Raw genomic sequence first — 26301 nt, forward strand, 5'->3', positions numbered from 1 at the left:
AGCAGAAAACAAGCTTGCTCCCTCCTCAGTATGACATCCCTTCAAATATTTAAACAGAGCTATCATATCACCTCTTAGCCTTCTCTTCTCCAGGCGAAACATCCCCAGCTCCTTAAGTCGTTCCTCATAGGGCATGGTTTCCAGACCTTTCACCATTTTAGTTGCTCTCCTTTGGACACGCTCCAGTTTCTCAATGTCCTTTTTTAATTGTGGTGCCCAGAACTGGACACAGTATTCAAGGTGGGGCCTGACCAAAGCAGAATAGAGTGGCACTATTACTTCCCTGGATCTAGACACTATACTTCTATTGATGCAGCCTAAAATCACATTGGCCTTGTTAGCTGCCACATCACACTGTTAACTCATGTTCAATTTGTGGTCTACTTGAACTCCTAGATCCCTTTCACACGTAGTTTCATTCAGCCAGGTGTCCCCCATCCTATATCTGTGCTTTTCATTTTTCCACCCTAAGTGCAGTACCTTCCATTTCTCCGTGTTGAATTTCATTTTGTTAGCTTTGGCCCAGTTTTCTAGTCTGTTGAGGTCATTTTGAATCTTGATCCTGTCCTCTGGGGTATTAGCTATTCCTCCTAATTTGGTGTCATCTGCAAATTTGATAAGTATTCCCCCAATTTTGTCCTCCAAGTCATAGAACCAGAGTTTGGCAAATATGTGGAGGCCAGGAGCCAATTTCCCCACCCACTCATGGACTCTGAAACACATGTACACACCAGTAAGCCCAAATACTTCTTTTCCTCTATAGTCCCTCCCAAGATAGTGACAAGAGGTGACATTGCATCACTTCTTATTGCCATTTTGAGAAGGACTCCAGAGGGAAAATATTTAGGGGCATTACAGAGTTCTGGAGTGCTATTGAGGATGGGTAGGATATTTAGTGTGTTTTTATGCATTTAGGGGGGTTCCTGCATGGTTTGGATACCAAACTTGGGTTACTGTTTTATTAGTAAGGGTATTGGGAGGTTTGGGGCACTGGTGGGGGGGGGGGGCTTTAGGTGCCACAAAAGTGGGTTTCACAGGCAACTTGACACCTACAGGATGGTCTAGACTTCTGGGTATGCCTGCCTTCCTCCTGTGTCTCAGGGCCTGGCACTGTAGAGTCTCAAAACACTTCTCCCTCCATTGATTCGTGCGTGGGCATCCACAGGCTTTGTGCCCACGTCCTGCTGGCAAGAATAACAGCAAACCAGGCAGCTGCTGTTGATGCCGCCTTCCTATTTTTGGTTGTAACAGGCATGGTCCTCGTGAATCAGGAGAGGAAATTGGCTCGATCTCACAAATCACTTCTAGCAGACCATGATCGGTTGCTACCTTGCCTGACACACCTGCTATATTTTTCATGCCTATGATCAAACACCAGGATCTGTAATGCTTCCACTATTTGGAAGAGATTCCCAGTTGTTGCAGATGACTAGCTGAATCTGATATCTGTGTCTGCCATTTTGAGAATGCCCACCAGTGCCCTTTTTTTGTCCACCCGCTCTCCCTGTGATTTCAGTAGGAGGTTAATAAGAGGTAGCAAATGCTTAAATCTTAAAATCTTTATTGGAAAATAAGTTGCAGTTGGTTCACAGACAATTAAAATTACACAATCACAGATTGGTGATTTGTCTTTCCAAATGGTTTATCTGTCTATAATAATTATATACATACAAAAAGAACTGTAAACATTAAATTAAAAAAAAAACTTCTTTCACATAGACCACTTTTTGACCACAGTATACATTGGATGACTAACAACTGCAACTTGTTTGTTGTTGTTGCTTTCTATAGCAGTCTTGCTTTTGAAGAGAGGTATCTGCATGTTTGGTATCTTTATTAAACACAATGCAAACAATGTGAGGTGGAAATGTGTACAGTATTGCAGCAAACTGCAGGTAGCTAGAAAGGGAGGTTCTCTTGTGCACAAAAGCCCTCCCTGGCCCTTTTTCTTCCCCCAAAGGCTTTTCTCGCTCTTCTGGGGAAGACTCGACTTAGAAGCAATGGTGGGAACCTTTAAGCAAAAGGAGGAGAGCCTGCCCTGCTGATGTATTGCAGGTAAAGTTAAAAGGCAAAAAAGAGTTATTTCTGTATTGGAATGAATAAGGTGTGAAGGGAACCTAGCTGGGACTAGCCTGAAGAGAGTTAACCTGTTTTTGCTCCTGCAGCATTAAAACAAAAAGACTTGGCAAACACTGAAGTAATCAGTCTTGGGATTTTGATTGGTAGTCCTTAAGGCAGGGGTTGACTGGGTCTGTGAAAGATCATATTTGTTTTTACACGCCTTCAGAACAACTTGTTGTTACTGTGTACCTTCAAGTCATTTCTGACTTAGGGTAACCCTAAGGTGAGCTTATCAAGGGGTTTTCTTGGCAAGATTTGTGCAGAGGGGTTTGCTTTTGCCTCCCTCTGAAGCTGAGAGAGTCACACGGGGTTTCCGTGGCCAAGCAGGGATTCAGACCTGGTCTTTGTCACAATTCAGCACTCAAACCACTGTACCACCCTGGCTTCAACTTAGGATCACTTTATCCTAGGAAGGGTTTCCTGGCAGGGTTTTATTCAGCAATGGTTTGCCACGACCTTCCTCTGAGACTGAGAGAACGTGAAGAAAGGTCACAAGTATGTTTCTTTGGCTGAGGAGGGATTTAAACCCTGGTCTCCCAAAGCAGCACAAGGATTATATCCTGGAAGGGAATGCTGATCAGGAGAAAAGGTGGTCTTGCGTGGCTTCAGGCAGCTTTAAAAGTGAAGAAGCAAAATTGGCTTTGACCACACTGTGTTACTCCCTGCTTTAAGGTCATGGTGTAGCTATGGTACTAATTTCAACAAGCGCACAACAAGCAAGCCATTATGTCCCCCCCCCCATAAGACACATTGAATTGGCAGTGTTCTTTGGGACACTGATACACATCCAGAAACAGGACATGTTACTATCCTTTGTACCCCTACAATAGAGAAGTTGGACCCATAACTTTGGGCACACCTGCTCTTAGTTTAATGCACGCCTGCTCTGTCTCTCCTCAAAGCTGCTTATCCCACAATTCAAAGTAAGAGCAGTCTCAATATGTCATTATGGTTGCCATGCAATCTGTATGTGCAGTAGCGACTTGGTACTGTTTACACCTTCACACACACAATATGATGGTACCGTTCCCTAGTAGCATCCTTGAGTTTATATTGAGGAAGGGAAATTAAGCCCTATGGTCAACAATGGGGTGATGTAGGCTAAAGCAGCATAATATGCAGTACAAAGCAATCTTGCTAACTCCTATCCCTAATGGAAAAGGGTGTGCTGTGATGAGAAGCTGTGGCTCTTTGAGCGGCCATAAAACAACACAAGTCAGACTTGATGGAGCATAAGGAGCATACAGAAACGGAACCAAAAAGTCTTCAGAATCTCATGCAAAGGCTTTTTAATGCACACTGGTGGGAACAGGTTGAACCATGCTAATAGCTCAGTGATTTATGGTGATTTATTTTTAGTCAGTTTGATCACTTAAACCAGCCCCATCTATGCCTTCTGTAGCCTGCTAGGCCTGTCTCTATAGCCCATTGATCACTTAAACCAGCCCCATTATGCCCTCTGTAGCCTGCTAGGCTTGTCTCTATAGCCCATGGTGCCCAAGCCATGTTCATGTTCATAAAATCACAGAGTTAGGAGAGGCCCCAAGGGCCATCTAGTCTAACCCCTATCATGCAGGAACTCAGTCAAAGCACTCCCATGGACAGATGGCCATCCTGCACTACATTTTCATAACGCAGGTGCTAACACTGTTTCGGACCTCTTTATCATACCTCCATCCCACAGAATCTAGATATTTGGTCACACAGACTCAAAAGCCCCCTTCCCAGTGATTGGAAATCCAACTGCTGTATATACTCCTGTCTAGAAATTTTAGTCAAAAAATTGACCCCCAAAAACCCGGGTTAACTTATCAATGGGTCCATGTTAGCCCTCGGTATCCATGGATTCAGCCATCTATGGTTAGAAAATACTTAAATATATATATATATATATATATATATATATATATATATATATATATATATAAATTCCAAACAGCAAACCTTGATTTTGACCATTGTATTGAATGCAACTTGAGCATCCAGGGGGTCCTGGAACCATGCCCTAGCAGATACCAAGGGCCAAACTGTATTGTACCTTAACTTATACCAAAATAGGAACCATCCCCTTCTCTGAGCAGAATGGCAAAAGACAAGAGCTTAGTCTATCCTGGGAGGACCTAAAAGAAGCACACAGCACCTCTACTCTCTCTGCCATGATTCCGCTTCTGGCCTTTTTGAATGCCTGGGTTGGAAAATAGTGGCATTCTTTGGCATTGTTTTCCTTTGCTTACATCCTTGGTTACATGCCCTTAGATTTTACCCTTGACTTATATCAAAATCCATAATTTTGGCCCCCAGACTTGTCCATGGCATACATGAGGTCGACTAATATATGGTATGTTTTTGACATTATGCAAACAGATTAAAAGCTCAATTGCTGCTCCTGGAGGCAATGTTCTGCAGTGAGGCAGAACATCCTTTTGTCAGACAGAAAAGGGATGGTTTAGAAACTCGGGGGTCCATAAGAACCACAAACGCAGCCTTTAGAGCAACTAAATGTTACACCTCTCCCTTGCGTTTAGCCATGCAAAACTGAATTACATTGAATTTTCTGCCTCAGGCCTCAGTGTGTCTTGGTTGGGCCAGCCCTTGCTTATGGGGTGATAACCCCTTTGTACAAAGCATTATTGAGACAATACCTTTGGATTCCCCTTCAGGCTTGAGGAGCAAGGGAATGTGTTAGGGAGAAAAGAAAAGAGAATACATCTGTAGGCATAAGGTGCATACATTCAAAATTGTAATACACAGCACATAGACACGGCTGCCCAAGACAGTTTGACCGATCAGACAAAACATGACCTCTCTTCTTCTTTCCCCCTTCCCCCCCCCACCCCCCCGGCAAATACAAGGATACTCTGGAATGGATTTTCTTTATAGTTAGAAAAAATACACTGTACGAAACAGACATTTATTTCATGTTATACAATCGATTTAAAGAAACATTTAAGTGCTTATAGCTTTATTTTGTTGTCATCGTCTTCTAAAATACTGAAAACACAATTCTGTGTCTGCTAAAAATGGCAGTGTTCCCTCTAAGGAAAATATTGCTACAGTTCTACTTGGACCCTGTATTAAAACCGTCCTTGATATCCGGTTTAGACCCGCGACGTAGGTTTTTGGCCCCACGACTGACCTTGTTGCATGCTGCTACAAAAATCTTCCAACACTGGACACTAAAAGTGTGAGTCCAGCCAATTTAGTGCGTTTACTCTAGGAAAGCACAGGCCTCAATCCAACATGGCTTAGCGTAACGCAGTCATTCCCAAATGTTAGTCCTCTGGGTATTTTGGACTTTAACCGCCAAAAGTCCCAACCAACATGGCCAAGAGTTGGGAATTCTGGGAGTTGAAGTCCAAAACATCTGGAGAACCAAAGTTTGGGAACCACTGGACATGTGGGGCTACAACTACTCTGAGCCATTTACCAACAACCACAATACCCTCCCAGACATACTATAGTACACTAAAGCATCCCTAGACACACAGACAATATGTGTTTGGTTGGGACTGCAATAATGTCTGGCTGTGTTCCCATAGCTAGACATGAAGGGATTATCCCAACCGTTGTGTTCCATTGGGTTCTTCCAGAACTTGCAGCAGGTGAGGCAATTGCTTCATGTTTGGCTACGGGGACCTAGCCAAGCATTGCTTTCCCCTCCATGCTCTCTTTTGGGGATGAGGGTCCTTGATCAGGAACTCAGGAGGTCCAGGGGGGTCTGCTTTGATAACTGCAAAGGGGGAAGCGAATACTAGCCTCTGCAGTACTCAAAATAAGCCATACACAGCATGCATGCGGTTCATGTACATGTGTGTATGTCCCTAACAGAATGCCAGCCGTGGCATATTGAAATTTCAGGGGCACAAAGTTCCATGCACCAAGATCATTCCTAATGGATCGAGTGCCTGTCTCTGCAGTGGGATTTTGAGATCCACTCCCCCCCCCCCAAGAATGAGTACTAGAAAAGCCCGATAGCCATAAGTATTTTTTAAAAAAATAAAAATTGCAGCTTCTGTTAAAATCAACTAAAAAGGCAGCATATAGATTCCCTTCTTGTTTTACAGCAAGGAATCATGGTTTTCCAAAGGTTGGACTGCAGCTCTCAACAGCCTCATGGCTGGCACAGCCCATATGGTGAGGAATGCTGAGAGTTATAGTCCTAACAACCTTTGGAGGACAAGATGATTACCATTTAAATTCAGCTCATCTTCCCCCATTTAAATTGCATCTGAGCAACTAAAATGGAGGACATTCCCCATTTCCATACATCCAGTAGGCTGCACTGCTATTTTTTGACACACCAGAAGTGATGCCACCGCACTTCTGGATGCCATATTGGCTGATTTTGGGGACTTTCTTTTTATTTTATTTCTTGCATTTGGCACTGGGGTTGTTGTGGCTGATGCGGGGACGAAAAGATTGCTTGAAAATCAGTGTGGATTTTAAACGAAATTTAAAATTGTGCTCAAGAGGCTTTCAGGGGCTACACTTTGCAATCTCAAGAGCCACATGCCGCCTAGATCACCCCGATTCGAACCATTTTAAATTCTGCTCAGCAGCACCCTTTAGGATGGGAATTTGGCATTTTCTTGTGCCTACTTGTCAGTTTCGTATATCTTTTAAGTCATCATAACAAGGCTCCAGTTGTTTCCATTGGAAAGGACTCACTGGGTTATGGACTTTCTTTACAGAATCAGGTGAGCCATTGCACAACATTGCGGTTGCCACCATGAATCCATGTGCAAATAAGTGTACATAGCATCATATTGGGGTTTAATCAGTGTGAACAGGACGCATATGGCTGCACACAGGCATACAGTCCCAATACATTGGGCACCATTTTGAGAAGGCCAATCCCATTGACAGTGGAGGGGCTTTGGTTTTTCAACTCTTGGTCTCCATTTCAACGACAGCTCTCCCCTGACAGACCCTATTTATCCTTTTCTCTGTTTTTTCCACCAAAATTACCTGCAATGTTACTAAAATGGAAGAGATGTAGGAATTCTTGGGCCTGTCCTGGGCACTCAGGTGTTTGTTTGGATGCTATGGGATGGGTGCTACCTTCTGCTAGCCCTATTTTTATTTTTCTGATCTGCCACAATGCTATCTCTCTCTCTGCTAAGCAGCTCTTGTTGATTGCCATTCCAGTGCTGGAATTTTTTCTATCCTGAGTGCAAAAATTCAATTTATTTTATGCCCTGAATCCATCTGAACCAATGCCACCTGGGTTATCAGAACTGCAAATCTAAAGCATGCAAGCCTATATTCACTCACATAATCCAGGAACTGTATAATTATATATATACGCACACAGAAAAATAACACAACTGTTATTTTTTGGCTTTAGATTTGGCACATTTCTTTGGAGGATGGGGAGAGGTTGGGGAAATAATCCAGGCTACATTTGCTAAGGTTATTAAGGGGGGGGGGGGGGGGAGAGGAAGAAGGCAGAATGGAAAGGAAAGTCTCTTCAATAAAAATTGTGGGAATGATTTTTTTGGGGTTAGCCCTGGAAGACGAGATAAAGCATCTATTGATTTGGGGAAGGCAGAAGGTCTCAAAGAGGCTGACCTCTGGCCAGTTTTCATGTGCGCTTCCAGCAAAATGGCCACATGAACAAAGACACTGGAATAGAGTAGCAACCGTCCTAGAATGTCATGCTTAGAGGGAACACTGTTAAGTTTGTTTGTTTTTTGTTTTATATATATATATGTATGTATGTATGTATGTGTGTGTATATATATATATATTCTTTTTAAAAAAAGACCCTTGGACAGGTAAGACAAGAACCAATACCACTGTACAGAATTCACTGCACCATGAGCTAAGAGTAAGTTTAACCCAGCACATAACTTGCCACATTTAAAAAAAAGGAAAGGAAAGGAAAAGTACTCTGAATACATTTGCAACCAACCAGTTGACTATGACTGCACCATAGAAGGGAACCTGGCCCATTTCTCTCTGGGTCTGGCTTCCCGTTTGCTATACAACCACATGGGACGCCCGCCTTGCCCTCCCCAAAACCTCAGCCTTTTCAGTATGCTGGCACCTGGTAGCCTTTGGGGCTCGTGTCCAAGGTCTCCGAGAAAGGAGGGCTCTGGTAGGTTTCCGTGCTTTCGACGCCACTCCCCGTGGGGTACCCGGGATATCCAGCGTTGGGGTCAGGAGGAAACTGGTCCGTGGCGAAGAGAGACATGTCGGTCCCCATCTTGTATCTCTGGAGGGCCTTTACAGTCAGGGCGACCTTCACGAGAGGAAAAAGAACAACGTGTCACCAAAGTTTTCACAAGCTGAAATTACTGCATATACTCATGTATAAGTCTAGAAATGTAGATTAAAAAATTCACCAAAAAACCCCTGAGTCGACTTATCCACAGGTCAATGTAAGTACTGCGCTTTAACTCATATATATGTCTATATAAATCTACAGGTGCATCTGTACTGGAGACATACTACAGTTTGAGTGCTGTAGCTCCATCCTATGGAATCCTGGGACTTGTAATTTTGCCAGGTCTTTAGCCAAAACAACAACAACATTTATTTATAATGCCCTTTTCACCAAAGGGCAGAATACAAGACGTATATAATCAAAAACGAATGATAAAACACAGCACTATAAAGTGCTAAAGTACTCAAATAATATACTAAGGTGTTTTACAGATGGGCCCTATGGAGCGCTGTCATTATGTGCGAGGGGCGACGCTTCCAGACGCAACTCGCCCCTTGCACATGATGAGGGCATCAAAATGGCAGCGCCCTGTACACACGAGGACTGCCATTTTGACGTGATGTACGCTTAGCATCCGCTCGTCGCGGCACCATTATGATGCCGCAAGTGCGCCATTGGCACATTGCGGCGTCACAATCGCACTGCAGAAAGAACCTGCTTTTTGCAGGTTCTTTTTGCTGCACGAGGGAGCCGTGCGATTTGTCCACTGCGGCTCCCTTGCGTAGCAAAGCAAGGCGCCGGGAGACAGTCCTTTTTGGATGGTCTGTATCCCACCTAATATACTAAAAACAAACTCCTTATCAGCCACTACCCATCTTGGCCATCTTAGGCAGGCTTAGCAACTTAATCCAGCAAATGGAAGAGGAAGGTCTTCAACCCTTTATGAAAGTGGGTAAGATCTGGCCGAAGGTGCAAAGGAAGACAGTTTTGCAAACGCGGAGCCAGATCCCATAAGGCTCACAGCCTTGATAGAGTCCAATGCATTGATGGAGCTACTTTCTCTGTCCAAAAGTGCTGGTGCTTCCCAAAACTACAAAAATCCCAGGAATGTGTAGAATGGAGAGCCATGGCAGTTCAAGTGGTGTCAAGCTGCATTATATCTACAGTGTAGATCAGTGGGTCCTAAACATTGGTCCTCCAGATGTTTTGAACTTCAGCTCCCAGAATTCCTGACTGTTGACCAAGCTTTCTGGGGCCTCTGGGAGCTGAGGTCCAAACACCTGGAAGAGCAAAGTTTGGGCATCACTGGCATAGATGCATCCTTGCTTGTCAAAGCTGAACACATACCCAGGAGAGGATGGAGAAGAAAGAGAATGCAATGGCTGCCCTGGCAGCATCTCCACCATGCGACGCTTCTCTACTGGGTGCCGTCCGCTGCCACTGGTTGGCCAAGAAGCAGAAGGACACGAACCACAGGAAGGACCAGAAGCCTGCAAGGAAAAGCAGAAAAGCCCCTCAGTGGCCGCAGAGTGACCGAAACGCCAACGAACGGTTTGCACTACTGTCTTCTAGCATCCAATGGGAAGAACGGTAAATATTAAGATTTTCTGGGTGAGCCTTGGGTGAGCTGGATGCCAATGAAGATAGTTGAAAATGCTGATAGAAGGACATGGAGAGATTGTGGAGATGAGATATAAGATATTTATTTTTAATATTCTATTCATTAATATACTAAAAAAACAAAATCCAAGTGCCAAATAGTATCATCACAGTTAGGGTTGCCATAACCCGGCTGCAACCGGGATTATCCCGGTTTTGGCGACCCTGGGGCCCTCCCATCCCGGGTGCCGCCAAAAACCGGGACAATCCTGGTTGCAGCCGGGTTGCGGCGCTTGACCACACTGCCCTCCTCCTCCACCATGCAGAGGAGGAAGAGGAGGGCCGCGCGGCCTGGGGCGGAGGAGGTGAAGGGGGAAGCCCCATGCCGCCCTCCCTGCCTCCCAGCGCGGCCCTGCGCCGCTCTCCCCGCCTCCCAGCGGGGCCTCGCGCTGCCCTCCCCACCTCCCAGTGCAGCCTCGCGCCACTCTCCCCGCTTCCCAGCATGGCCCCGTGCCGCCCTCCCCGCCTCCCCACGTGGCCCCGCACCACCCACCTCCTTCTCCTCCGCCCCGCCCCCAGGCTGCGCGGCGCATGGAGGAGGGGGAGGAGGAAGAGGAGGAGGGGGGAGCAGAAGGAGGAGGAGGAAGAGGAGGAGGGGGAGCAGAAGGAGGAGGTGGTGAGTGGCCAGAGGAGGAGGTGGTGAGTGGCCAGAGGAGGAGGTGGTGAGTGGCCAGAGGCCTCAAGGGTTTTTTTAATTTTATTTTGCGTGCTTTAATTGCTAACAAGTCTCCCTTGCTTTGACAATGATAGTGTGGTGATGATGATGATGATGATGATGATGATGATGATGATATGAGTCAGCTTGAGAGGCATGCAGGCACTGTTTCTGAAGCCGAGAGAGTGTCACCTTCCAAAGTACCTTTTCTGTGTGTTTTTGGTTCTTTAATGGTGATATTGATATCAGAAAGCCTCTGAGGCAAGGCCAATGTAAATTGCTGTGATTTTTACAAACTCATGCGCAGTGAAGAAAAACCAAAGTCCCTTGAACAAGTACACACTTTTGAGAAGTACACTTGGTGCAAGAACGGTGAAACCACCTTGACATGTTCAATATGCATAGCCATGTTAAACCATGCTAAGTGGTAAACCCAAGGGGTTTGGTTATGGAATAAGCCTCTGATGCAAGAGGCCACGTAAAGTAAAGCCATGTGAAATGCCGAAATGTTGTGTGTGTTTTGGAATGGAGGTTGGGGGTGTTTGGCCAGAAAGGGAAGTACATTTCTGAAATAATTTAGAAATAATTCCAAAATGTCCTCCATTTTGATCATGCCTAAGAAACATGCATTTAAAATCATCAATTTTTCCCCGCGTGTCCTCCATTTTTATAAACGTGTCCTACATTTGAAAATGTTGTCCTACATTTGTCCTACATTTGTCCCGGTTTGGAGGTCCTGACTTATGGCAACCCTAATCACAGTTCAAATCAGGATCTCCAACCTAAGTGTACCATACAATACATACATGCATAAAATAACAAAACTAACAACATTAATAATAACTACTCTTATTCTGGAGTTAGTTACATGCCATTTCATGCTGTAGCCTCAGAGGTGTTGGCATCATGTATCCCTAAAATGCTGTAAGTACAGTAGTTGCAAATATTAATTTATTGTTCTATTGTTTATCAATTAGATATGGTTAGTATGGCATACCATCGGCCCTCCTTATCCATGGATTTTTTTATCCACGGATTCAAGCATCCATGGCTTGAAAATATTTTTAACAGGTATTAATTCCAAATAGCAAACCTTGATTTTCCATTTTTCATAAAGGACACCAATTTACTATGCCATTATATTTAATGAGACTTGAGCATCCACGGATTTTGGTATCTATGGGGCGTTCTGGAACCAAACCCCAGCAGATACCAAGGATCCACTGTATTGGTTATTTATCTTCTCTAATATATGTTCTCTAACATACAGCCTTGATAATTTCTCATGTAAAACCATATCTTGTATAGCTGTCTATATTGCATACCTGTTTCTTGTTGTAGTAGAGTCTAAGTTAGCAGGAGTTACGGGGTTTTTTTCTGGTTTAACCCTACAATCTTCCCTGCCCCAAAGGACCCACCTGAGAAGCCAAGGTCCACAAGGACAACGCGTTTCCGGTCTTTCACGCTGCTGATCTGCTGGAAGTAGAGGTCCACCACCAAGAAGAGGCTGCAAGCCAAGAAGGCAATGAGGCCGATGGTGATTCCGTAGTTGCAGGCGCTTTCGTTGGCATTGTAGATGCAACGTAACATCGGCGACTTGTCAGTATTAACGTATCCCTCATTGATGATGGAGCCAAAGACGACGATGGCAAAGATCTTGAGGAAGGGTTGTGGGGAGAGGAAGAAGAAAGAAGAACAAACATGGTTCAACTGAAACACCACCCCAACCATCAATGGTCCCAAGGCTGGAGGTGATATTCGATTGCTTGATAGATAGATTGGTCTATTTCTATCCTGCATTTTCCCCAAAGTGGCTTATAATGTGAGTTGAAAGAAAATAGCTAAAACAGTTTCCGGTACAAAAAATGTAAAAATATTAAACATGCCAATGAAAACGTTAGCCTGAAAAAGAAATCACCAAACTCCCATTAAATATAAGTTCCGACTTATGGCGACCCTACGGCAAAACTATCGTGGGGTTTTCTTGGCAAGATGTATTCAGAGGAGGTTTGCCATTGCCTTCCCCTGAGGCTGAGAGAGTGTGACTTGCCCAAAGTCAGGTTTCTGTGGCTCAGCAGGGATTCGAACACAGGTCCCCAGAATCCAACACTCAAACCACTGCTACTGCATTCTGGTGTCCTTAATGCAGTGCCATTTTGTTGTGGTGTCCGTAAGGATCACACAATGCAGTGGCACTGCACTATGGACACAACAACAATGTGACACCACACTACTGACACCATAATGCATTGGCATTATGCACACCACAATGCAGTGACACACAAGTTCTGTAGTAGGAGCTTTCCTTTCAGTCTCATTCATAAATAATGAGGAAACATTTCGGAAACGCCGAGAGTAATTTCAGGAAAACACTCCGGCTGCCAAAAAGCAGCTGCATTTCAGAGGTATGAATAATTGAGCAGAGACATTAGGTTACCATTGGGTTAGTCAGCCATTGGGTCAATGGAGGGAAGACATCTTGCCACTCCCCTCCCAAACGTCCTTCTCTTTTCCAGGAATAAGAAGCAAACGTTCTCAACAGCAGGACGAAGGCAAAAGGCTGACTTACAAACCGTGTCCCATGCATGCTCCTTCCTAGAGGCTCCAAGACATGCTCCTTCAGTGAGATAGTCTACCTGAATTTCAAGAACCTCAGGAGATGGCTTTTTCTTGGGCCGTCTGCATGGGCCAAATGCAACAAATGTTTTATCGGTGGGAGTCCAAGCATTTCGGATAAGGGAGGCTCAAGCTGTATTTAGAAATTAAATTATTTGCTTCTCCCAGAAAACTCACATTGTAGCACCTGACGCTATCCACCCCCCAAAATGCAGCAGAGGAAAAATGCCATGAGTGGATTTGCCTGATCTTGCTGGCCATCTGTTCTGAGATCCAGTCCAGCTTCCTACCAACGCCACCCACAAACATCATGTCCTGAACAGAAAGTGTAATGAAAAACACCTTCGGTACTATTTGAGACACAAAAACAACCTCACACTTGAGCGTTCAGGAGAGAGAGAGGCATTTCTTACAATAAGAAGAACTGTCTCAGCACCTATTACACAAGGTGTAAAAAGGCATGGCATAGCGGTTTGAGCATTGGACTATTGGAGACCAGGGTTTAAATCCTGGCTCAGCCATGGAAACCCACTGGGTGACCTTAGGAAAGTCCCACTCTCTCAGCCTCAGAGGATGCAATGGCAAACCCCCTCTGTGTTAACCTTGCCAAGAAAACCCATGATAGGTTTGTCTTAGCGTCACCACAAGTCAGAAACCACTTGAAGATGCACAACAACAACACAAAGGAACAACTCTCTCTTGCCAACTCACTTCTGTCCAGGAGGAATTCCAAAATGTCCTCCATTCAGGGTGACCTGATGCCCACCTTTTCCAAGACATCCCCTACAATTGTGCCTGGCTAAGAAGCAGGAATTGGTATTCATATGGACGTTTTTTGCTTTAATGTTGTTATGTCTTTCATTTTTCTCGAATGTCCTGCATTTTGCGGCGCCTTATCCTCTTTGGCGGCCGTGGTTAGGACATCTGGTCACCCTGCATTTATTTATTTTTAGAATGGTTTTTATTAGGTTCATGTGTTGCAACCGCAGACAGTCATTATCAAGTTTTTCTGTTACTACAAAGTTTTTAAAAAGGAAAGGAACTTAGGCAAAGATTTGTTTTGCTTTTGGAAGGAACCAAGCAAACTACAGCGCATGAGAGTACTCTGTTGAAAAGAAGCATCAGTCAGCAGTTGGTGCGGAGGGAAGAGAACCGCTAGGGACTTTCCAACTTTGCAATTGTCCAAGCGGCCTTTCTCACACATTTCGAGATCGAAAGGACGTGTTCTGGTGAAAGCACCGCTGCAGCAAAGAGAAGTGAAATCCATCTGTGGCAGAAGCTCATGCTCAGGAACACATGACCTGCTCCAGAAGATGGCACAAATGTCTTAGGCCAGGTTGCATACTTCATGCACCAAGGAGCCTTTGCTAAACTGGAGCACATTTGCTTGTCTCCAGCCAGGAATGGCCACCTGCTTTGGAAATCTGCTAGAGCAAGCGTTTGCCTGTCTCAAGCCAAGAGGGCAGCTGGTTCGGTTTACAGAGAAACAGTAGGGATCCATTATGTTTACTCGGGAGGAGCAATGATGGCACACGCCTCTCCTTTTCAATCCTAGGTCTCCAGCAGGATGCACAAGAGGCAACCTCTTCAAATTTGCTACCTATTTAGCAGTGAGCAACCTAGTTTGGGGTTTTGGGAGATCTGCAATGTTAGTGAATATATATATATATATATATATATATATATATATTGGTTTGAAGCAGAGTGCAAATAGCTCCGGAAATGATCTTGTCTGAAAGGAACTGGACGATGCACATTCTCTGAGCATCATTTTGGTCCACCATTGCTAAGAAGGATGATGATGAAGAGGCAGGCTTGGAACATGGCATATTATCGGATGCCACCTTTCTGATTCCTAGTACCATTTTGGGAGAAAGGTGGGATATAAACCCAATGAATCAACCAGTCAACAAATAGGACAGAATTTGAATCATGGGCAGTCCAGAACCTGGCAGACTTTCGAAATGAATAAGAGTTGGTGTTCTTTTTGAGAATTACATCGATGGTCTTATGTCTGTGGAAGACTGAATCAAGACATTTTGCAGTATCCATAGTCACATGGATAGTCTGTTGTGACATTACAAAATATTGGCACCCATTGTACAAAGGTGGAGTGACTGATGTGCCATGGCCTTATGTGCAATATCCATTGATGCTATTTGGGGCACTCAGAAATGCCTAATGTGCATCTGAAGTGCCCAATGTACCTCAGATGTGCCCAATATTCTTCAGATGTACCCAAAGCACATCACATATGCTTGATGAGCACGAGAAGTGCTGGATGTGCATTGCGGCAGTCTTGCCAGTGCCCAGATACACATCCTCACAATTTGCTAACAAGATTTTGTTGCATTTCTGCACCGTAGCTATGGCTTTGTAAAGTTACGAAACATAGACCATGATGTAGCATCTTGGTTAACAACAAGAAAGACGGCAACGATAACAACTGTTATAGTAACAGTGGCAACTGATGGATAATAATTGAAAACAAACAAGCTTTTGCAACACAGAAGAGTTAGGTGTTGTTGTTGATTTTGACGTGCTACAAATGGCCAGCAGAGATACGCTTGGATGGACTGAGAAGCGTTTGTGTGGTCTTGTTAATTCCTTCTAGAAGGCTATTTTAAAACCAAGTCAAGTGGTCAAAGGGATATCTGGCAGGGTCCTGTCTACAAAGACTTTGTCACAGCTACTACTGGATGAAGTTTCTTCATTCTGACCTTCAGTGATCTTCCAGCAAATAAAAGCATATTCATATGCTGCCAGGCTTTTAGAAATGGACTGGGATGGGTTTTCTTCATGGTCTGCTCTGCTGTTTTCATGCTTTGTACGCAGTATGAAGCGCGGCAACATCCTAATTGTTTTTAATATCACTTTTGTGTTTACGTTTTTAAATGAGCTTATGGGATACTTTTTAATCGATAATTGTTTTTAATCCGTTGTAAGCCACCTTCAGTCCCACTACTGGAGACAAAGCGAGACAGAAATGAATAAAATCAATCCATATTTCAAAACTCAAAGCTACTCCACTCCAACATGGTGCTTCTTAAGAGCTATTGGAAGGGTGATCTCCTCCGGTGAGAGTCAGCATTTTGTAGTGGTTTGAGCACTGGACTGTGACTCTGGAGATCAGGGTTCGAATCCCAGTTTAGTAATGGAAACCCACTAGGTAACTTTGGGCAAGTCTCACAGCCTCAGAGGATGGCAATGGCAAACCCCCTCTGAAAAAACATGCCATAAGTCATGTGTCCATAAGTCAAAAATGACTTGAAGGCACCCAACAACAACAAGCTAGGGATTGGCATCATATTTGTACCCAATGCCCATTGACCACACTTCTCTTTCCAGGTGGCTTGCTGTGGACCAGGATTTGACATCTTATGGACTGGAAATAGTCCTCCAACCACTACTTTTAAGAGATGCAATTCAATGGGAGATGCCAGTGCAAAGCAGCTGAATTAGAATGAATCCAGAGGTTCTACTTCCATCCACTTGCGCTTGAATCACAATAATAGTAGCCTCTCTTACTCCAGGTGTTCATTAACATAGCAGTGTTTGGGCAACTGGGTTTCTTATTAAACCATACCATTGTAAACAGTCACTTTGCTTATCTCCAGCTTTAAAAAGCGTTGCCACAGACTCAGCACCTTGCATTGCATGACTTTGCAGTGAATTCCCTCGCTTTTCTCTGAACGATCAATGGCAGCCGAAGTGGTGTCAAACTGCATTATCTCTACAGTGTAGAATAGATGCACCTCAAGAGGCATATAGATACACTATGAAACCTACAAGTCCTTGACAATGTTTAATGTTCAAGATCCCTTCTAGTACAATGAAAAAATGCCCATTTCTTTCTTTCAGTTAGTCTCAAAGGTGCTCCAGGATCTCTCTACGAACCCTTCCAGACAGATAGCTAACCTACCAGGCAGCCAACCTGCCAGATGTTCAAGATCCCTTCTAGTACAATGAAAAAATGACAAAGCCAACCTTTACACACACACACACACACACAAGGCTTTCTGCTTCCACATCACTGAGCCATGAGCCTCTGCCGAATCAATGTCACATCCGCAGACAACAAGAAGCCATGCTCGCTCATAAGAGCCACCCTGATTTTCCTCCTCCCTTCTCTCTCACAAACACACACAACAGACACACAAATGCACACTCCTAGGCCTTGCTTAGACCCAGCCCATTCTCCATAGCCTTCCAGAGAGAACAGGTGCCATCCAGGCTTCATTTCAAGCCATGGAGAAGCAAGCAAGAGAAGAGGGAGCCATGGCAGAAAAAAGGTGTGAGCAGCTCATCTGGCCAGCATCACACAAACACACACACAAACACACAATGAGCACATTGGAGGGGAGGGGGATCCCTTTCCTTATTCTTTGCCCCCCCAACAAATAATGCAATAATAACTTCTGATGCTCAAGGATTTTGCAAACAAACCCCCAATACAAAACATTAGAATAAGTCAAACATTTGCCATTTTGTTGAAGATGGAGAAAGACAACGAAGAAGAAAGGGGGATGGCCACCTAAATGGCAAAGAGGGATAGGACACAGGCAGGAATTGGGGAGGTTTCGGGGAGGATTTTCCCCAAAATAATGCCCCAAAATAACCCCTCCAGGAATAGATAGATAGATAGATAGATAGATAGATAGATAGATAGATAGACAGATAGATAGATAGATAGACAAATATTTGCAGGGAAATAAATTTTATATTATATATACATGTGTATGTAATATATATATATATATATATATATTATACACACACACGCACACATATATATCTGCAGGAATATCTATAGATCTAGGTATATAGATCTTTATTTGCAGGAATAAAAACCTGCAAAATATATATATATATATATATATATATATATATATAATTTTTTGCAGGAATATCTCTAGCTAGAAAAAGAGATGATATAGATCTAGGCAGATAAATCTTTATTTGCAGGAATAAAAACCATTCCCTGCCTTTGCTTCTTCAAACCCCATTGCAGACCTACACACAGAGGCACCTTTCCAAAGGTGTGATCATCCTTTTGCACATCACCCTCCTTTTATATCTATATCTATATCTATCTCTGTTTGACAGGGGAGGGAGAGAGATGCCTTCCTCCAAGCCCCCCTGACTAGAGATGGGGCAAGTGGGGCACCCAGATGCTCTCTGCCCGGCTGGCAGGATCCAGAGCTACATCCCTGGCAGGTAAAAGGCCTCCCTCTCCATGCTCCCTTGGCAAAGGCGCCTGGGTGCAAATGCGTCAGTCCGTGCTGCCAGGAGGGCTGGGTACCAAGCGGAGAGGGATGCTCCTCCTGCCCCTGCCGCCTCCCAGCCCTGGCTTACCCCCGAGAGGATCCTGAGGAGGGTCTGGGGCCTCTGGAGGAACTCCAGGGGGTCCACAGCTGCCCCGGCCCGACCGGCTCCGAAGGAGGCGCCTTCCATGGTCCAGCGGTGGCTCTCAGCAAGGACTCTTGGGGCTGGGCTTGGATCCGGATCCGGATCAGGATGCTGGCTCTGGAAGGGAAGGGCAAGAGGCGATGCGATGCCAGCCCAGCGCCTCTTCTCCCTCGCCTTTGCGCTGAAGGAGGAGGAGGAGGAGGAGATGTGGCACCAACCAGGAGAAGCACCAGCTGCAAGGAGGCGAGGGCAGCCAGGCAGAAGGGAGGCAGGGAGGCAGGGAGGGGGCACTGCTAGCCAATCGCTCAGCTAGAGAGCCACCCAGACAGACAGGGAGCCAAGCAGCCACACGGACAGACAACCTGCCACACTGAAAGCCAGACAGACAGCCAACCTGACAGACAGAGAGCCAGAAAACCTGCCATCCGCTAGCCAACCAACCAGGCAGGTAGCCAACCTTTCAGGCTGCTAGCTGTGCCACACAAACAACCGCCCTTCCAGACATCGGAGGAAGACTGAATGCACCTGAGGAAGTAGACTGAAGTCTAGGAAAGCTCAGGCTGCCCATTTCTTTCTTTCAGTTAGTCTCAAAGGTGCTCCAGGATCTCTCTATGAACCCTTCCAGACAGATAGCTAGCCTACCAGGCAGCCAACCTGCCAGAGAGCTAGCCAGTCAACTAGCTAGCCAACTAGCCTGCCAGCTAGCCAGACTTTCAAGCTGACCTGCCAGACAAATAACCTCCCATCCAGACAGACAGCCAACCTGCCAACAGATAACTAACCAGGGCTCCTTCCCCCATTGCCTGGCACACACCTCTTGCCCTAAAACACCCCCCAATACCTGGTTGATGTCCTTCATCATCATCATCATCATCGCTCCCCGCCATGCAAGCCCCATAGGTTGACCTGGCACTGCTGCCAAGGCAAGACAGGGGGCAATGCCAGTGAAAAGGGGGGCATGGGGGTCAGGGTCATATTGTATTCGGTTGTGTTCTATCATCATCTTAATTTGTAAGCCACTTTAGGGAGAAAGTGGGATATAAATAAATATTATATCATCTTCTTCATTGCCATCACCACCATCACCATTGTGATGATGATGATGATGATGATGATGATGATGATGATGTATTTTACATCATCATGCTTACTTGCTAATTAGCTTACTTGCTGTTCACCGCTATGATCTTTGGAATAGCGGTATATAAATAAAACAAATTATTAATTATTATTATTATTTTGATACCAGTAATGACTCTGGAGACCAAGTGCAAATCCTCAGCCATTGGGTGACCTTGGGCAGGTCACATTCTCTCAGCCTCGGAGGAAGGCAAAGGCAAACCCCTTCCAAACTAAATCTTGCCAGGAAAACCCCATGATAGGTTTCCCTTAGGGTTGTCTTAAGACAGGAAAGGCTGGTTTTAACCCTGGTCTCCTGCAGTCCGGGTCCAACTTTCAAACCACTCCACTATGCAAGCGCTCACGATTTCTTCAGAAGAAGTTGGCCATAGCCTTCCTCAAAGGCTGAGAGAGTGTGACTTGCTCTTGGTCAGTGGGTCTTCATGGCTGAGAGAGACTCAAATCTGGGTCTCCTGGAGTCCTATGTCTCTATTGGCACAGAGAAGTGTAAAATTAATAATAACACCAAACACACAGGAATGTAAGGACCCACAAGAGGAGGCCACCTTGAAACCAAAGTTGTGAAACAAAGTGTGCAAGCGACAGATTCGGGAAAGCAGAAGAGAAAAAAGGAAGTATCTGTCAAACCTTTGACAAAGGTAGAAAAACAAATTTCCCCCGCCTGCTTTCCTTTATGTGGTTTATTCATGCGTGCATTTCTTATGGTCTTTTTAAAGCCATTCTACTGACAATTTTCCAGTCATGGGGAAATCCATTATACTACGGCAAAATACAGATGATTAAGAGTGAAGAAGATAATGAGAGCCCAGCTATTCCGTCACATTTTCTTATTGGCTCAAAATCAGAAGCTGAAAGAGTGGTCAAGCAGTACCAGGAACTAGTTCAAAATGAAGCTAAATGCACAGTGAAGATGTTTCATAACTCAAATGGTGGAGTTTGTCTAAGTGAACTTTCTCCTCCTGAGAAGGAAATGGGACAGGCTGAGAGTGTATCCAGGTACATTCAGTCACCATTACTGGGAAAAGGTGTGAAACACCGGCCACCTCCCATCAAACTACCTTCAAGTTCAGGTAATCTCTTTAGTCCACAGCAGTCAAGCGGCCACCTAAAATCCCCCACTCCTCCGCAGTGTCTCAGAAGCAATCTCTGGATCTGAATCAGCTGAGCATGCTTTCTCCAGCAACCATGTCTCCAACAAGCTCTTCACAAAGACATGAAAGCTAAAAAAAAAATCATACAAAGAAAACACCTCAAGAGCTTTTGATTTTTTTTGTTTCCATTCCTTTGATACGATGTCTTCATGCCAAATTTATGCGCTCTATTAAATATACAGTGTTTATTTTCTGCCACAAATAAATAAATAAATAAATAAAGCCATTCTATGCTTTAATTAGCAGCGCAATTTTAGACTAACGTTTAGCCACGAAACCCACACTTGTTTTGGACTAAAACCTCTGACAACCCCAAAATGGCCAGGCCTTTTGCAAAGCTACGCCTGCCAGTTTCAGAGCATTATTTATCCAATTATAAATATTAAACTATAAAGCTATATTCATGAATTGGAGCAGCTGGGAAAGGGCTACCATTTCCCATTCCAGCCCAGAATTCCAATCATGTTCCCCCATTTATTTTTATGATGTTGGTGCATACCATCCACACTTTCAGCGCCTTGCGGCAGATCAAAAAACAAGACTTGAAATTCACTGTGGGAAAAGGCAAAGGAAGGAGTGGGAAGGGAAGGCGAGGTGGACCGAGAAAAGATATGTCATTGTTTGATTTGCAAGTGTGTAGGCTTATCAATTGAGGCTTATCAGTTACAGGCATTACAATGTTTAGGCTTATCGGTTATGGCGGGACACGGGGAGCATTAAACCCTCCAAACCCGCCACCTCTCCACCTTTGCAAACTCACTTGCCACACTTTCTGGCCCTGCAATTAAGAGAGATGTGACTTTAAAAATAATAAGGAATGGAGAGAATGGTGTGGAAGGAAACCTAAAGGAGTGGACAGGACCCAAGTGTTTCTTAGCTTCCCATAAATGAAAAGGGAGGCTGATGTATTATTGCAAGACTGAGCCAACGTCGTATTGATTCATGGGCTAACAAGGCTACCTTCTACCTTCTCTCTCTTTCCCAGACTCCATTTCCTAGTTTTAGAGTATGTATGTTTGTTGTTGTCAAGTTGTTTCTGACTTATGACAACCCTAAGGTGAACCTATCATGGGGGTTTCTTGGCAAGATTTATTCTGAAGAGGTTTGCCCTGAGGTTGAGAGAGTGTGACTTGCCCAAAGTCATCCATTGGGTTTCATGGCCAAGCTGAGAGTCATAGCCCAAGATGCAAACTGTACAGGTTGAGTCTCCTTTATCTGAAATGTTTTGGATTTTGGAACATTTGCACATATCTGATGAGACATTTTGAAGATGGGACCCAAGACTAAACATGAAATTCATTCTTCTTTCCTATATACTTTAGACAGATCATCTGAAGGTAATTTTATACATAATATTTTTAACAATTTTGTGCATGAAACAAGGTTTCTGTACATCTGGAAGCAAAAGCGTCACTTTCTCAGCCACCAACATGGACATCGTTGGATTCTGAAATATTTCGCATTTCAGAATTCAAGATAAGAGAGACTCAACCTGTAATGAGGAAATAATCTCCTTTATAAAACTTCGAAGGCAATGCTCTTGCCCTGAGATTCCCCAATTCTGGGAACCTTACCCAAGACCCCCAATCTGTGGCTTTTCTTGCCTCATTTTTCTGGAACAAACTATCTGTAAGCTGCTCTGAGAGCTTCTAGGGAAAATAAATAATAAATAATAAACAAGCTTTCCCTTGGACTACTTATTTTTACAATTTTCCTACAACAGCACCTGGTTTGAACAAGAAGTGTTGTTGTTGTTGTTGTTGTAGTTGTTGTTTTTCTTCAATGGTTGCACGGTTTTGTAACAGCGTATTTAAAAACGGCTGTTGGTGTGTCATAGGTTTCATTCTGCTTATGAGCTGATGCCTGATATCTGCTTCATCAGTGGCAGGGGTAGGCAACCTTTTTGAGCCGGGGGCCGGGTTGCTGCCCCTCAGACAACTGGGGGGCCGAAGCCGGGGGGGGGGGGAGCTTCCACCCTCCGGGGGCAGGGCCGTGTGCTGGGGTGGAGCTTCCACCCACCGGGGGCGGAGCCACATGCCGGGGGCGTAGCTTCCACCCTCCGGGGGCCAGGAGGAGGCCTCCAGCGCCGATGGCCCCCGCAGGCTTTTTTGCCGGCCTCTGACGGCCCCATCAGAGGCCGGCAAAAAAGTCCTAAAGGCCTGCTGCCACCGCCGGGGCCCTCCAACAGGGCTCTGGAGATCGCACCGGGCCTCCTAGAGGCCCTCCGCCATTTTGTTTTTTTAAAATGGCAGTGAAGTCTTGCGCAGCCTTTCCCGTCATGCCCTGCGATGGGAAAGGTCACGCGAGACCGGCCACCATTTAAAAAAACAAAATGGCGCCTGGAGCAGCGCGGAAGCGGGGCAGCAATCGGTGGCAGGACCGCGCCGGAGCCGGTGAAAAGGCCTCAGCGGGCCGCATCTGGCCCGTGGGCCGGAGGTTGCCGACCCCTGATCAGCGGCTTTGCTGTGTGAACATGAGAGGCTGGGGCATGTAAATACTGAATATTAATAGTATGTATGCAATGCTTCTCAAGAGTTCAATAATATCCAGCTACAACACTGCAAGGTAGGACTGCACTGTTATTAAACCATACTAGGTTTGATCCATCCATTTTAAGTTTCTAACAGCTGGCCAAAACAATACATATTGAGCATCCCTTGTTAAGACTTCCAAAATACTCCAGAAATCCCAAATCCTCCATATGGGTGGCTGAGAAAGTGGCACCATTGCTTTTACACCAACTTTGTTTCATGCTCAAAACCATTTCAAACATATAAAATTACCTTCTGGTGACCTGTATAAAGTGTATAGGAAACGTAAATGAATTTCAAGTTTAGACTCAGGTTCCATCTCCATGATATCTCATTATGTAGATGCAAATATCCCCAAATCCGACCTGCCTCAATTGCCTTGGCCTGGCTTAAATATTAAGTATAAACTAGTCTTTGGTATTCGGTGAGGTTTAGTACCAGGACCTCCTATAGATACTAAAATCTGTGGATACTCAATTCCCGTTATATACAATGGTGTAGTAAAATAGCATCCCTTGTATAACATGGCAAACGGCAAGGTTTGCTTTTGGGAATATTTTACAAGGAGAATATTTTGAAGCCGTGGATGGTTGTATCTGTGGATACAGAGTCAGTGGATATAGAGGGCTGACTGTTTACTTACTTACTTGAGTGTTAATATTTCATTTCTACTTGATCAATAAAGAAATGGATTGTCTCTTCTCACTTCCAAGGATGTTTATAATGCTCACCAAGAGCCTTGAGGACAGAAGGAAGAGATGTTAGTGATGATGCCAGATGCCTGGTTAACTGAGGATACAAGAGATGACAGCATTGATGCAGAACAAAATTCTGGATTGCAAAGGAATTCCCTCCCTTTCATTTTCCACCCGGCCGTCTCTTTTTTCTTTCCCCAGTGACAATCTTTTTTTGTTCCATAGATACTGGATGCCATGACAACTCTGACATCATTTCTCTGTTTCGGACACAGAAAATACCCATGCACACCTTTTTGCCCAGGAATAAGGGCAACTCAAAGGCTATTTTAAGGCTTAACATCGCTCTTTTGCCCACCCCAAGTCTCGATTTACCATTTTGCAACAGAGGTGGCATCATGACTTGGCAGCATCATGTGCACATATTTCACTTCCAGTTGGTGCACAAAGGGTACAGCTTTGCAAAGATGGGGGGACATGGGTTCAAATCCATTCTCCTCACCACTCTTCTGAACATTTTCCCCTTCGGGATCTGCCAATTCCCTCCTCGTTCATTTTTGCAAGAGGCCAGCCAGGAAAATGTCACTTTTGAGCCTTGTGATGACATCCTCCGTCGTCCTTCTCAATTATTGGTGACTCATCCTCTCTCTGTAATATTTTTGCCTTTCAATGTGGGAAAGAAAGGATTCAGAGCTGTCTTGCTGGAGTTCACCCTTCGGCAAAGGCTTTTGCTAAACAGGGGGAGACCAAGCCCTTCTTCTGCCTTGATGGCCACTTCTTCGCGGCCTCCAAAATCTAGACCCAAACCCTAAGATAAGCTTTTCTTATCTGGCTCTAAGCTGACCTAGGACTTTTTCAAACAGGGAAAATTGAGAGGTTAGACTGGTCCTAGGAGGGCCATCCAGCCGACACTGGGACAATCGCGCAGGTGTTTGCTTGCTTTTCTGGGATGCCAACACTCCATGTATAATCCTTCCTCTCTTCCAGACCTGTCACCAAAGGTGGCTTTATGTCCTATATATATATACACACAAACATATAAATACGAATGTGTGTGTATTTCTAAATATAAATAGAAACATTTATTTATATAAATATTATGTATTATATATATATATATATATATATATAATTATAAATAAATTTATAAATTTATATGTATATATATATATCATAGATATATATTGAAATACAAATATAAACATGTTTATTTATTTATTTAAATACACACACACACACATATATATATAATTATAAATAAATGAATAAATTTATAAATTTATTTATAATTATATATATATATAATTATAAATAAATTTATATGTATATATATATACACATATATATAGCAAACATATATATATTTCTAAATACAAATATAAACATGTTTATTTATTTATTTAAATATACACACACACACATATATATATATATAATTATAAATAAATGAATAAATTTATAAATTTATTTATAATTTTATATATATATATATAATTATAAATAAATTTATATGTATATATATATATATATACACACACATATATATATATATATATATATAACATATATATATTTCTAAATACAAATATAAACATGTTTATTTATTTATTTAAATATACACACACACACACATATATATATATAATTATAAATAAATGAATAAATTTATAAATTTATTTATAATTTTATATATATATATAATTATAAATAAATTTATATGTGTATATATATATATACACACACATATATATATATAACATATATATATTTCTAAATACAAATATAAACATGTTTATTTATTTATTTAAATATATATATACACACACACACATATATAATTATAAATACATGAATAAATTTATAAATTTATATACACACACATTTATAAAAACAAATATATAGATATGGGTATACATATGTTTATATATATATATATATATATATATATATATAACACACAAATATATGTATGTATGTATTCATTTCCTTATCAGGCCTCAGTGGCGTTTCCATGGCGACGGATCCCATCGTCTCCCGTCATGCCTCGCGCCCTCCCTTCCCAAGATGGCGGCGCCAAGCGCCCGATCCAGCCTCTGAGCCGTTGCCTAGGCAACGGCTTGCCTTCTCTCCTCCCAGCAGCCCTTGCGCGCCCTTC

The 26301-nt window shown here is 43.7% G+C and overlaps 1 protein-coding gene across 2 annotated transcripts; it reads right to left on the reverse strand.

Annotated features, from left to right (window-relative positions):
* Window positions 1–7828: 7828 nt before the first annotated feature.
* Window positions 7829–20983, reverse strand: LOC149306197 (synaptogyrin-3-like). Of its 2 annotated transcripts, XM_089539647.1 has the most exons (5): window positions 20828–20983; window positions 18576–18746; window positions 12023–12260; window positions 9638–9780; window positions 7829–8365 (listed from the first exon to the last, which is right to left on the reverse strand). In XM_089539647.1, the coding sequence occupies exons 2-5, from the start codon at window positions 18672–18674 to the stop codon at window positions 8156–8158; spliced, it is 690 nt and encodes a 229-aa protein (XP_089395773.1). In that variant the 5' UTR covers window positions 18675–18746; window positions 20828–20983; the 3' UTR covers window positions 7829–8155. The 2 variants fall into 2 exon arrangements, with proteins under 2 accessions (XP_089395773.1, XP_089395772.1); XM_089539646.1 differs by lacking the exon at window positions 20828–20983 and having other exon boundaries at window positions 18576–18853.
* Between the last annotated feature and the right edge of the window lie 5318 nt (window positions 20984–26301).

Source organism: Sceloporus occidentalis, unplaced genomic scaffold (assembly GCF_023333645.1).
Source record: "Sceloporus occidentalis isolate IW3139 unplaced genomic scaffold, rSceOcc1.0.p SCAF_10, whole genome shotgun sequence".
Classification (NCBI taxonomy): domain Eukaryota; kingdom Metazoa; phylum Chordata; class Lepidosauria; order Squamata; family Phrynosomatidae; genus Sceloporus; species Sceloporus occidentalis.

Coding starts and splice junctions, on each gene's coding strand:
- LOC149306197 (XM_089539647.1), bottom strand. CDS start 18,674: ATGGAAGGCGCCTCCTTCGGAGCCGGTCGGGCCGGGGCAGCTGTGGAC. Junction 12,261..18,575: donor TCCTCAGGATCCTCTCGGGG/GTAAGCCAGGGC, acceptor CCCTTCCTCAAG/ATCTTTGCCATCGTCGTCTT. Junction 8,366..9,637: donor TCTTCTCCATCCTCTCCTGG/GTATGTGTTCAG, acceptor CCTCTCGTGAAG/GTCGCCCTGACTGTAAAGGC.